Here is a 12,926-nt window from a genome sequence, read left to right on the forward strand (position 1 = left end):
CACACACATATATATGAAGAGTTTGGTTCCAAAACGCGATAAACGCCATTTCTAAAAAAAATTAGTTACTGCAAAAATCAGTATTGTATCTGGTTGGTATTGAAAAGTCAATGTTTAATTTTAAGTAAAATGCGATATCCGCCGTGTTATTCTGTCATGTTTTCTCCCTTTCTTTCCAAACCGCGACAAACGCCAGTCTCCCTTCTCTGCAGAATGCGATATATCCGCTCTCAACCAATCACAACGCACCATTCCACGCAATGTAAACAGTAACGGCAGCGCCTTAAATACACCCGGCTTCCTAGTTTTTCTTATCTATTTTGTACTTTTCGATCAACAAACAAACAAAAAAATGAATAATTTTGACGGCATTGATGAACCTGTGGTTGTTTCTGCGGTGGGTAAGAAACGTAAGGCATCGAAATCGAATCATTTACGTGAGGAGATTAAGAAGATGAGGCACTCGGGAGGAGGAAAAATGTTTTCAATCTTCTTTACAGTTCTTAATAAAAATATTATACTAATAAACTTACGTTGTTGTGTATTTTCAAGTTTCAATATGAAAAAAAAAACTTTTATATTGATTCAATGGATTAATTGCATTTTGATAAAAAAAAAAAGGATTCATTGCATTTTGGGGGAAAAAAATAATCCGTTTTTATAATAAATCTTTGAAAATCAAAACCTGGACTTTTTTTTTTTTTTTTTTGTTATTACGACCTACAAATTCTATGTGAAAGTTTGAAACAGAAAATAGTGGTTTTCATCTTTCCACTTTCTTGGTAAAGAAAACACATTTTTACTCAAATTAATCTAAATGGATTTATTGCGTTTTGGAACCAAACTCTTCATATACTGTGTATATATATATATCTTTGATTAGTCTTTTACATTATGGAATGCTTAACAGATAATGTACGTATGCCAATATGACCATATACTGTATGAAAACCTGTAAATCAAACTTTTGTGACATTCTGTTTAACTGTTAATTTCCCAATCTTTTAAGCTTTCAATTATTTATTAATGTTTATAATTTATTTATTATTAAAAAAAAGAATAATAATAAAATATTTTATTTTTATTTTTAAGTATTTCTGCAGATGTTGTATGCTGCCTGTATTGAGTGTGTGTGTGTGCATTGATTTGCGTCCACGTGTGTGTCTTCTCTGATGCAGGTGGTGTATTTCGGAGACAGCATGCGCTCGGACATGTTCCCCGCCTGCAGCTTTGGAAAGTGGGAGACGGTGATGATCGTGGAGGAGATGGAGGGGGAGGGCGTCCCCCGTGCGAACGCGACCCCCTGTAACAGCCCCACCCCGACTGAAGGCCCTGCAGAGAAAAAGGGCAAGTTTGAGGTGGGACTGAAAGGCTGTTTCTGTTTAGTCAAGCTCAGGATCTTTTCCACACTCCATTTCATAGGGAAGCGAGTTGGAATGTTACATGTGCTTGTCTATTGGACATCTTGGATTATTGGAATCTCATTTGATATCTTTAACAAAATCTTACTTTTATGTTTTAGAATAATGTCTTTGGCAATATACACTCACCTAAAGGATTATTAGGAACACCATACTAATACTGTGTTTGACCCCCTTTCGCCTTCAGAACTGCCTTAATTCTACGTGGCATTGATTCAACAAGGTGCTGAAAGCATTCTTTAGAAATGTTGGCCCATATTGATAGGATAGCATCTTGCAGTTGATGGAGATTTGTGGGATGCACATCCAGGGCACCCGTTCCACCACCTCCCAAAGATGCTCTATTGGGTTGAGATCTGGTGACTGTGGGGGCCATTTTAGTACAGTGAACTCATTGTCATGTTCAAGAAACCAATTTGAAATGATTCGAGCTTTGTGACATGGTGCATTATCCTGCTGGAAGTAGCCATCAGAGGATGGGTACATGGTGGCCATAAAGGGATGGACATGGTCAGAAACAATGCTCAGGTAGGCCGTGGCATTTAAACGATGCCCAATTGGCACTAAGGGGCCTAAAGTGTGCCAAGAAAACATCCCCCACACCATTACACCACCACCACCAGCCTGCACAGTGGTAACAAGGCATGATGGATCCATGTTCTCATTCTGTTTACGCCAAATTCTGACTCTACCATCTGAATGTCTCAACAGAAATCGAGACTCATGAGACCAGGCAACATTTTTCCAGCCTTCAACTGTCCAATTTTGGTGAGCTCTTGCAAATTGTAGCCTCTTTTTCCTATTTGTAGTGGAGATGAGTGGTACCCGGTGGGGTCTTCTGCTGTTGTAGCCCATCCGCCTCAAGGTTGTGCGTGTTGTGGCTTCACAAATGCTTTGCTGCATACCTCGGTTGTAACGAGTGGTTATTTCAGTCAAAGTTGCTCTTCTATCAGCTTGAATCAGTCAGCCCATTCTCCTCTGACCTCTAGCATCAACTAGGCATTTTCCCCACAGGACTGCCGCATACTGGATGTTTTTCCCTTTTCACACCATTCTTTGTAAACCCTAGAAATGGTTGTGCGTGAAAATCCCAGTAACTGAGCAGATTGTGAAATACTCAGACCGGCCCGTCTGGCACCAACAACCATGCCACGCTCAAAATTGCTTAAATCACCTTTCTTTCCCATTCTGACATTCAGTTTGGAGTTCAGGAGATTGTCTTGACCAGGACTACACCCCTAAATGCATTGAATAACTGCCATGTGATTTGTTGATTAGATAATTGCATTAATGAGAAATTGAACAGGTGTTCCTAATAATCCTTTAGGTGAGTGTATATATACAGTAGTCAACATTTGAAGTGGATCAAAACCTTTCATCAAAGTTATGAATTTTGAACAATACCCGTTCTTGTCTATTAGGCCAACTTAGCCAAAAAACATAAACTCCGGGTTGCCAGTTGTCGGAAAACAGAGCGTATTGTAGCCATGGAAGCCAGCAAACAAACTGGGTCAGAGATCGCAGATTCTACCCGACCTGAAAAGCCTCAGCATCCATCTAAAAAACTCTATGAACAGGAGCATTAAAACACGGATGATTCAACCCGTCAAACTACAGCGTGTAAGACTATATGGCTTTCATTGTCAATTGCGCCGTTCCTGTTGTTTGTCCTCAAACTGGCAACCCGCGTGAGCGTCGAGTGTGAGGTGGAGGGGGCGGGGAAACAACCCTCTCTAATATGTTTCATTTGTACTACAGTACCTATTTCAACCCTGTCAATATTACATACTGCACCTTTAAAGTAACACACCAAAATTGGACTAAAAATATATTAAAATAATATTAAGTATCAGTATATTATTCTTCATTCAGTTCTATGTAGGGCTGTCACGATTCCTCGATTAAATTTGAGTACTCATTTAAAAAAAAACGTTGATTGTAATTTACCCGTGTCGAGCGAAAAAGCGTCAAAATACTGTAAGCGAAGCATTCCACGGATGAGAATCCATGAACCGCATTATTACACCGTTTTCTAAGGCTGCACGATGTATGATATAACCAGGGCTTTACAATAACACCCGGCAACCTGCCAAATGGGGGTGTGTTTCAGCAGTGGCGTGTAACGCAGTCACTCTTACTAGCCACTTTGGCGGGTTGCCAAATATTGTCAATAAATATAGATTTTTCGATACGGAAATATCTGAAACGCTTCCAACACTCATTTTCAGCAGAATAGATAAACGTTACTAGGTGTGCTTTCTCGCTTTCTCAAGATCTCTCCGACAGCGAGTGACACACCAACCTGCCTCTCCTCACTCATTTCTTTTGCTGCAGATGAATATTGTTGGTGTTACAGAGTATAATTTTACTCAAGCGCACATAAAGCCGCCTCTCAATACTAAGTTCTTTTGCGCTTAAACAGTCAAAAACACACAAAATAATGTAAAAATGCCGGTCTTGGTGAGTATTCACTCAGTTATGTTTTTAGTGGACGTAAACAGTTGAGAAAGAAAATGCGTGTGTAACAGTATAATGGATCCGTGCTTCAGGTCTTAAAGTGACAGCAGCCTAATAAACCTGACAAAGGAAGATATTTTGAAGAATGTTTGTAACCAAACAGTTGTGGGGCACCATTAACTTGCATAGTATGGAAAAAAATACCACATTCTTCCAAATATCTTCCTCTGTGTTCAGCAGAACAAAGACATTTATAGAGAGAGTTGAGCATCTTCAGAAGCGGAGCCGCTCGCAAAGTTGCAAAAAATGCTGCGCGAGAGTGAAACCTGAGCACTGAACGCTGAGGGGCGAGCCGCATATATTTTCGGCTCATATTTTCTGACTTTTTTCTCTATCGGCCAAAGACCAAAAATTGATGGATGGATGGATAGATAGCAGTGTTTCATCAGAGATTTGAAAAACAGCTGCATGCATTTTTTTGCAATCACTTGTTGTTACAAAGACACCAATGGGAGGAAAGGCAGTCAGCAGGAAGAGGAAGGGGAGAATTACAGGAAAGATAGTGGATGTGCTTTAAAACAAATATGTCTATACAGCAGAAATATCATTTTTAAAGGAAGCAAAATTTCTTAGAAAACTGTAACATCACTCAACCCCCTCATTGTCCTTTAGGGTTTATGATTCAGTTTTCAGATGAACTTATATTAATTTCACAGAAAACTTTCTCTAATATTTGTAACGGTTCTTTGGAAAGGCAGGAAAGATGTTCCACTTAAGTTGTACTCTAAAGAAATTAGAAATACTTCAAAACTAATACAACTTAGTTATGTTTCAGGATGTCTGTAACTGAAATAAGGAGAATGTACACTCACCGGCCACTTTATTAGGTACCCCATGCTAGTAACGGGTTGGACCCCCTTTTGCCTTCAGAACTGCCTCAATTCTTCGTGGCATAGATTCAACAAGGTGCTGGAAGCATTCCTCAGGGAGTTTGGTCCATATTGACATGATGGGATCACACAGTTGCCGCAGATTTGTCGGCTGCACATCCATGATGCGAATCTCCCGTTCCACCACATCCCAAAGATGCTCTATTGGGTTGAGATCTGGTGACTGTGGAGGCCATTTTAGTACAGTGAACTCATTGTCATGTTCAAGAAACCAATTTGAAATGATTAGAGCTTTGTGACATGGTGGAAGTAGCCATCAGAGGATGGGTACATGGTGGCCATAAAGGGATGGACATGGTCAGAAACAATGCTCAGGTAGGCCGTGGCATTTAAACGATGCCCAATTGGCACTAAGGGGCCTAAAGTGTGCCAGGAAAACATCCCCCACACCATTACACCACCACCACCAGCCTGCACAGTGGTAACAAGGCATGATGGTTCCATGTTCTCATTCTGTTTACGCCAAATTCTGACTCTAACATCTGAATGTCTCAACAGAAATCGAGACTCATCAGACCAGGCAACATTTTTCCAGTCTTCAACTGTTCAATTTTGGTGAGCTCTTGCAAATTGTAGCCTCTTTTTCCTATTTGTAGTGGAGATGAGTGGTACCCGGTGGGGTCTTCTGCTGTTGTAGCCCATCCGCCTCAAGGTTGTGCGTGTTGTGGCTTCACAAATGCTTTGCTGCATACCTCGGTTGTAACGAGTGGTTATTTCAGTCACTGTTGCCCTTCTATCAGCTCGAACCAGTCTGGCCATTCTCCTCTGACCTCTGGCATCAACAAGGCATTTCCGCCCACAGAACTGCCGCTCACTGGATGTTTTTTCTTTTTCGGACCATTCTCTGTAAACCCTAGAGATGGTTGTGCGTGAAAATCCCAGTAGATTAGCAGTTTCTGAAATACTCAGACCAGCCCTTCTGGCACCAACAATCATGCCACGTTCAAAGTCACTCAAATCAACTTTCTTCCCCATACTGATGCTCGGTTTGAACTGCAGGAGATTGTCTTGACCATGTCTACATGCCTAAATGCACTGAGTTGCCGCCATGTGATTGGCTGCTTAGAAATTAAGTGTTAACGAGCAGTTGGACAGGTGTACCTAATAAAGTGGCCGGTGAGTGTATGTATTTAGTAGAATATTTTTTTCCCTGAATACATTTTTTGTTGTTGAAAAATTGGCACCTACTTAAAAAAAGATTTGACCAGATTAATATTTTCTCCATATGAGTGCAGTGATGTCTTAGATTAAAACAACTATAGATTTTACCCACTGACACATCTTAGCATACATTATTAATTTATTAATTATTATACTATTGTGGTATTTTTGAAAACCCCTGTTAAAAAAGTTGAGCTTTTTCTTTTCTTCAAAAATTATGCAAAATTGATTGTGTGTACGTGCGTCAAACTATGGGAACCTCTGATCAAACACTTCCTCTTTTACCAGATCAGAGAGTTTCATTCTATTGAAGTCCTTCAGTTCAGATTCATCATGAAAACATGCTGAGAGAAATTGTTTGCTTCCGGTCTCAGATTTTATAATGGACATCAAATTTGTGACCCAACACAAAAAGCATGTCCTTTCAATCCAACTTTTAATTTCATTATTATTATTGTTATTAAAGGTATAGTTCACCCAAAAATGAAAATTCTACCATCATTTACTCACCTGCAAGTTGTTCCAAACCTTATGAATTTTGTTTCTGCTGAACACAAAGGAAGATATTTTAAATGGAATGGAACGGGGGGAAATACTATGGAAGTCAATGGGGTCCATCAACTGTTCAGTTTCCCACATTCTTCAAAATATCTCCTTTTGTGTTCAGCAGAAGAAAGACATTCATTCAGGTTTGGGACGACTTGAGGGTGAGTAAATGAACTATCCCTTTAAGTCAATAATTTATGGCACAAAACACTGGTTGACAAACTTTACGTTTAACCTTATTGCAAGGTAAGTCATACATCGGACAGGTTACGTGACTTGTACTCATCCTCAAAACCCAAACACTGGCATTTGCCTAATTTGGGCTGAATTTATTAAAGAGCTCAATATGTAAAGCATACTTGTTTAGTAGTCAGACCTTTGACCTTTTGGCGACCGAGTTCGAGTCCCAACTTCCTGACCCTGTTCCTCAATAAACCCGGAAAGGCCACAAATATAACTTAACAGTAAGGGATGATGTACAGTCAGCAGCAGTTTTCATCAAATACAATTGCAACAGTGATTTTGATGCAAAGTACATTAGCAAACTGGTCATTAGTGGTTATTTTGGAAAAAGGTTTGACCAGAGAATGCCACTATTGACCAATTAAAATGTAGTATTTCTGATGCCTGTGTATTTTCCTTTGCAATTACACACTATTCAATGGTTAGTGGCATTTTATTTAGAATTTTTTCAGAACAGATTAGACCTGTAACCATCCCACCTCTCCAGGAAACGAGAGAGCGAGAGAGAGAGAGAGAGAGAGAGAGAGAGAGGCTCTGCCTCCTCCTGGGATTAAGATGCATTTCCGATGAACACAAGTGGTCATCTAGGTCAGGACACGTTACCGTTTACTGCTGGTGTTATCATACGTTTCAAATGCGTCCCGTGAACTCCAATTAGGATTTCGTCGAGACCCTCCCCTTTTATTTCGCCACACTCTTTATCACTCATTACTTTCACTTTTGGCGTACAAATACTATTGAATAAACAAACCCGTGTTACGCAGCTTACCTGTAAATATGAATATAATGTAATGTAACAATATAATATTATGCAATGTCCTGTATTCAGTGGTGGTGGTTTGTCAAGGTTGCTTGACTTTTCTCTTTCTGTCTTCCTTGTATAATCTTCCTCTTAGGATCAGGGAATGAAATCTCCTTCTGATGTATCAAACCAGTGGGGCTCATATTTTGTAGACGTGCAGAAGAATGAAGGAGAGGAGACACCGAGACTGACCTGGTGTTGTCGCAGTATCCACACATACAGCACTATGGCTATACCCAGCATCGAGGCTATAGCAGGTATTTGTGCTTTAACGGGGGCTCTGAAAGTCTGAGATTAGGAGTGAGAATGCTTCCATTTTGTGTTCTTTTCTTATTTAGACTATGGTTTTGATTAAGTTATATTATCAAAAATTTGAGCAAAACGTTTACTGGTTTTGCCCTGTCCTAAATGGTACACTTCAATGACACACTTCATACTTCTGGTCTTGTGGAATTACAATGGCCGCTGTATGCATGTGATCCACGAGACCATAGGGCGTCCCATTTGTCATTTTAGGTTTCAGAATGTACGATATGCACCTATGGGAGCTCAGCGGGAGACTTTTTCTAGACAGTCCAAACGCCTCTACGTCACGAACTCATAGAAACACTGCGAGTGTTTAGCGTGACATTTGGGTCAAGGCCAATCCTTTATCGAAACCGTTTCAGACTCTTTGAGAAAAGAGGTGATGCTGCAATGTATATTATGAGAACATTGAAGTTTTTGACCTAATCTATTGTAAGAGACACCAAGTCAAAAGGAGGAACCTTTAATATAGCATAATAGGTTCACTTTGAGTATCCGTAACCCTACAGTTCCTAAAAACTATTCTTGTTCTCTACTTCTGCATTTCAGCTTGTGCTCTAGTTTACTGGCATTATTCAGATTTGCATACTGCAAATATTGGGTATAATAATATAAGATTTTAAGAACAAATCACGATTTACCAAAAATGTCGTAAGTAAAATGTATTCTAAATTTACGACAAAATATAGGAACAACTGAAACCACACGTACGCAAAAAGCACTTATAAATTATATTTCATCCTAACCTGACTGTAATTATATTGAAGTATGTTGCATTACTTGTATTAAATAATCCATGTTTACAATTATTTAATAAAAATGTTAAATATTACAATTTAGATTTTTTCTGAAGGACACAGATATACGCATGTGTACAGCTGGCTAATGAGAGCTCTGTATAAAAGGTGTTTATTGTGAGAACTGGTGGGAATGGCACACTTGGCTTTGTTTAAAGATCGGGCGACAGCGGCAAGTTTGACGAGAGTGACGAAAGTCTTAGGAAAAGTGTGTGTGGAAAGCCCTTATATGGAGATGTTTGGGCGTGTTTTAGGCAAATGACTAACCTTGAGCACGCTCGTTTAGAATATTACAAGTTCACTAACATCAGAGCGAGGGTAAGAACAAATTCATGTGCGTTTGAACGTGTTGTGAATTAGGAAGTTCGTCAGAAGTTCTCCTGTGCGTACAAATTATTAGTGAATGAGACTCATTGTCTTGACTCTTGTTCTGTTTATTTCTTGTGATGCTCCCTATTTGTAAATAACCTTTTGTGTAATAAATAATCACATGCAATGTTACATTTTAAAGACTATTTTGATGGATCATATTATCAGATTATCATCTGATTATATATCATTTAGCCAATTTCAAAGATTTAAGCACATATTTCTGAAAGATAAATTAATAACTAATCAATAATATGAATAGTTATTAATTATATTTCCTTGATGTATGCTCCTATCTGGCATAAAATGGGATTTTTTCAGTTGGTATTATATGTAACTTTATAATTTATATAAATATTTTAATCTTCTAAAAAACGTCTTTGTTCTTTAAGTTCACCCAAAAATTAAAGTTGTCATCATTCACTCACGCTCATGTTGTTCCAAATCCGTACGACTTTTGTTGATCATCGGAACAGAAATGAATATATTGTGAATTAAATCTGAGAGTTTTCTGATAGTTTGAATTCAGGCTTTTATTCACAGATAAACCTTAACGTGCTTGACGTGCGAGAACAAACCTCTTTCAAAAGCTCAAATGTGCTTCATAAACACAAAAGAATGAACCTCATTGGTTCTTGCGGAATAGCAATTTATTATGTGAATAAAAGCCTAAATTAAATCTTGTTTGGACTACACCTGTCAATTGATATTGTTACTGGATTAATTTGACAATCTCTTTATGAACTTTTTGAAGCATCAAAGTGGTAGTTGCGTAGCTGTCAATGGAGGGACAGAAATCCATCAGATTTCCTTAAAAATATCTTCATTTGTGTTCCGAAGATGATCAAAACTCTCGCGGGTTTGGAACGACATGAGTGATGACCAAATTTTTCATTTTTGGGTGAAGTATCCTTGTGTTCTTCAGGGAAAATATTTAATGGTACTGTACAAATAAATGTTTATAATACCACAAGAGAGCAGTTTGTTTTATAGTGGTGTGTGAAGAAATGGCGTCCCCTCTTTAAACCTTCCCCCTGTTCAATCTCTCTTCCAGATCTTCCTCTAGACTTTCAGTTCCAGAGATTCTCTTCAGATAAGCCCGTCACGACAGGTTATTACCCCAGGCCTCCAGACTCGCTGCTGAAATGGGAAGAGAACTTGTCCTGATCCCTCACGCCTGTCACCATAGACCGGGAGTAATGTCCCACCGTTACGTTCTCAAGCTTCACCACAGAGCTAGACCATCCATTCGTCCAATCAGTGATCAAGCCGTGTGAATGTCACACCCAGAGCACTGTCTGTGTATCTTCTCACCCCTTCCTGAATCAGTCTACACAGTGTCGGTATAGATGCCGAATATCCATACGTTGATCATTGGATGTAGGAGGAAGTCACAATGTGTTGTGTATCATGCAGCGTTGTGCGTTCACTACCGTTAAACTAATTTTAATGGTGTACAGAAAAAAAAAACATGGCTTTCCCATGAGCTCTGTGTGGTTTTCTGTTTTGTTTTGATCTGCTTTTGTTTTTATGAAGGGAATGTTTTACCTCAGAGGATTTGTTCCTGCAGCTGATGTATATGCTTTCTGCTGGAAAGCAAGCACAAATTATATTGAATATTCATGCAATCAAGAAACAGCCATGAGTTCTTTGCTCCTTTCGTGATTGGTTGATGTTTTGAGTGTTGTAAACTACACGTTCTGTAATCGGTTCAGATCTAGGCCAGTTTATTGTATTCTGCGAAAGTTTCAAATGAGGAAATGATCATCATACTTCCAACCCCCAAAAAAGTATTAAAGGAATAGTTCCGCAAAACGGCTATTTCCTCGCCATCATGTCGTTCCAAACCATTGTGGAGATCGCTGAAGAATCACACAGCTCTTTCCATACGGTTCATAGTGACCAAATATGTCAAGCTCAATTTAAAAAGCACAGTAAAACTAGTCCATATGTGTCATGGGCTTCTGACGCCTCAAGAAGAACATTTCAGTCGTCATTCACTGATCATTTTCCCTCCACTGAGTTATGATAACTCAGTTCAATGATTCAGAGAGCTGAAGTCAAGAACCGGATCTGTTGAAGGAGTTGTTTTTTGAACAATTTAATGTTTCATTTGATAAGTTAATCAGTGAATACCGACTTGTTGTTCCTCATACTAAGCGATCAGAAGATTTGAAATATAGCAAGCAAGTCCTATGTAGGATTTTTTAGGAATATTTTGTTCCAATGAAGAAAGTCGTATCGGTTTGGAACAAGTTGAGGAAAGATATTGGTGAACTATTCCTTGTAATTTCCTTTTGTTTTTTAGGTCTTCTTTGTTATTGAATGAAGAAGGGTGAATATTTTTTCTGTGTGTGTAATGTCGTCGCAACATTGTGTAAAAAATATTGTGCTGTTGGGTGTCAGTGTAAACAGTCGATTTCTGTCTTGCAGGACCAATGTTGAATGGTGCCAAGCTTTACCACCCCATTTAGTGATTTTGTGTCAGGGCACATCTCTCACCTAAGACCTGTTATTTGTTTCATGTGTGTGCTGGCCCTGAGCTTTAATAATGATTTGTTTAACGCAATGTAAGTGGAATTGATTGTATTTGTTTTTATTTATTTTTTAATATTAAGTGCTCTGATAAGGTTTTTGCAGTGTTAGGCTGTAATGGATTTTACTGGTACAATGTTAAAACGCAGAGATGCCTAAAAGTGAGTATTGAGTGACACTTAGTCATGGGTACAGAAGTGTGGAAACCCTCATCATAAGCATGACCTACTTTTCTCAAATGAAAAAAAAAAAGTCTCTTCTGCTGTATGTGGTGAGTAGCACTAGTGCCTGTTTATCGAGTGCAGGGAAAGTGTTCATATGTGCAGATATAATAAAATAAAAAATAAAAAAATGTTACTATGTTTAAGAGATTTTGTGTGTTGTTGTCCCCTTTTGAATGCCATATCATATAGCTTATATCTTGCATCGTATATTTAATGCAATATCTAATTTCACAGCATTTTTAATGCTTTATTCTATTTAGAGGAGGTGGATAGACTGGATGGATAATATCAATAGACAATCAACATCAAGATTGTGGGTTCACAAAAAAAACTAAATAAAAGGAAAGGTCTTATGTCTTTTATTATTATTTTGCCCACACGCGTTAATTTTAAATGGTCATGTGACAAAAATAATTTAAGTAGCCTACAACTATATTTTACGATAAGGTTCATTAGTTAACATTAGTAACATGAACAATACATTTGTTACTGTATGTATTAAACTTTGTTAATGTTATAAAAAATACAGCTGTTCGTTGTTTGTTCATGTTAGTTCACAGTGCATTAACTAAAAATAACAAATACAACCTTTGATTTTAGTAACGTATTAGTAAATGTTGAAATTAATATTAACTAAGATAAATAAATTCTGAAGAAGTATTGTTCATTCTTAGTTCATGTTAACTAAGGTAGTTAACTAACGAACCTTATTGTAAAGTGAATGATCAGTCTATATAACGTCATTCCACAAGAATTCAAAATTCATATTCTCAGTATTTCATGTCGACTAGCCCATAGACCTGCTTCGTTATAAATGTATCCATATCTTATAATAGGCTACACATTGCGTATTTTGTATTCAACGACGTGGTTACAGTGATTGATGACCATACAATTGTTCAAGGTTGTATTACTTTGTGAGAAGCGCGTGCATAGTGCATTATACAGGCAACAATGAAAGTGTAAGTGTTACTAGAGAGAGAGAGAGAGAGAGAGAGAGAGAGAGAGAGAGAGAGAGAGAGAGAGAGAGAGAGAGAAAACCACGGGGGGAAATGAATATCTCATATATCTCCCTCTCTCTCTCTCTCTCTCTCTCTCTCTCTCTCTCTCTCTCT

At 38.3% G+C, this 12,926-nt stretch overlaps 1 protein-coding gene across 2 annotated transcripts in view; it reads left to right on the forward strand.

Moving 5' to 3' along the window:
- The window catches only part of nt5dc1 (5'-nucleotidase domain containing 1), a 65,817-nt gene extending 55,476 nt beyond the window's left edge, over positions 1 to 10,341 (forward strand). Inside the window, exons 10-12 of one of the 2 annotated variants that reach the window (XM_056249916.1) lie at positions 1,179 to 1,358; positions 7,675 to 7,837; positions 10,107 to 10,341. In XM_056249916.1, the coding sequence (XP_056105891.1) occupies positions 1,179 to 1,358; positions 7,675 to 7,837; positions 10,107 to 10,219 (456 nt within the window). In that variant the 3' untranslated portion in view covers positions 10,220 to 10,341. Of the gene's footprint in view, positions 1 to 1,178; positions 1,359 to 7,230; positions 7,280 to 7,674; positions 7,838 to 10,106 lie in introns of those variants that run through there. The other variant, XM_056249981.1, reaches the window with a different exon arrangement.
- Positions 10,342 to 12,926: the final 2,585 nt, after the last annotated feature.

This window comes from Rhinichthys klamathensis, unplaced genomic scaffold (genome assembly GCF_029890125.1).
Source record: "Rhinichthys klamathensis goyatoka isolate OS25496 unplaced genomic scaffold, OSU_Roscu_1.1 h1tg000001l_1, whole genome shotgun sequence".
Lineage (NCBI taxonomy): Eukaryota > Metazoa > Chordata > Actinopteri > Cypriniformes > Leuciscidae > Rhinichthys > Rhinichthys klamathensis.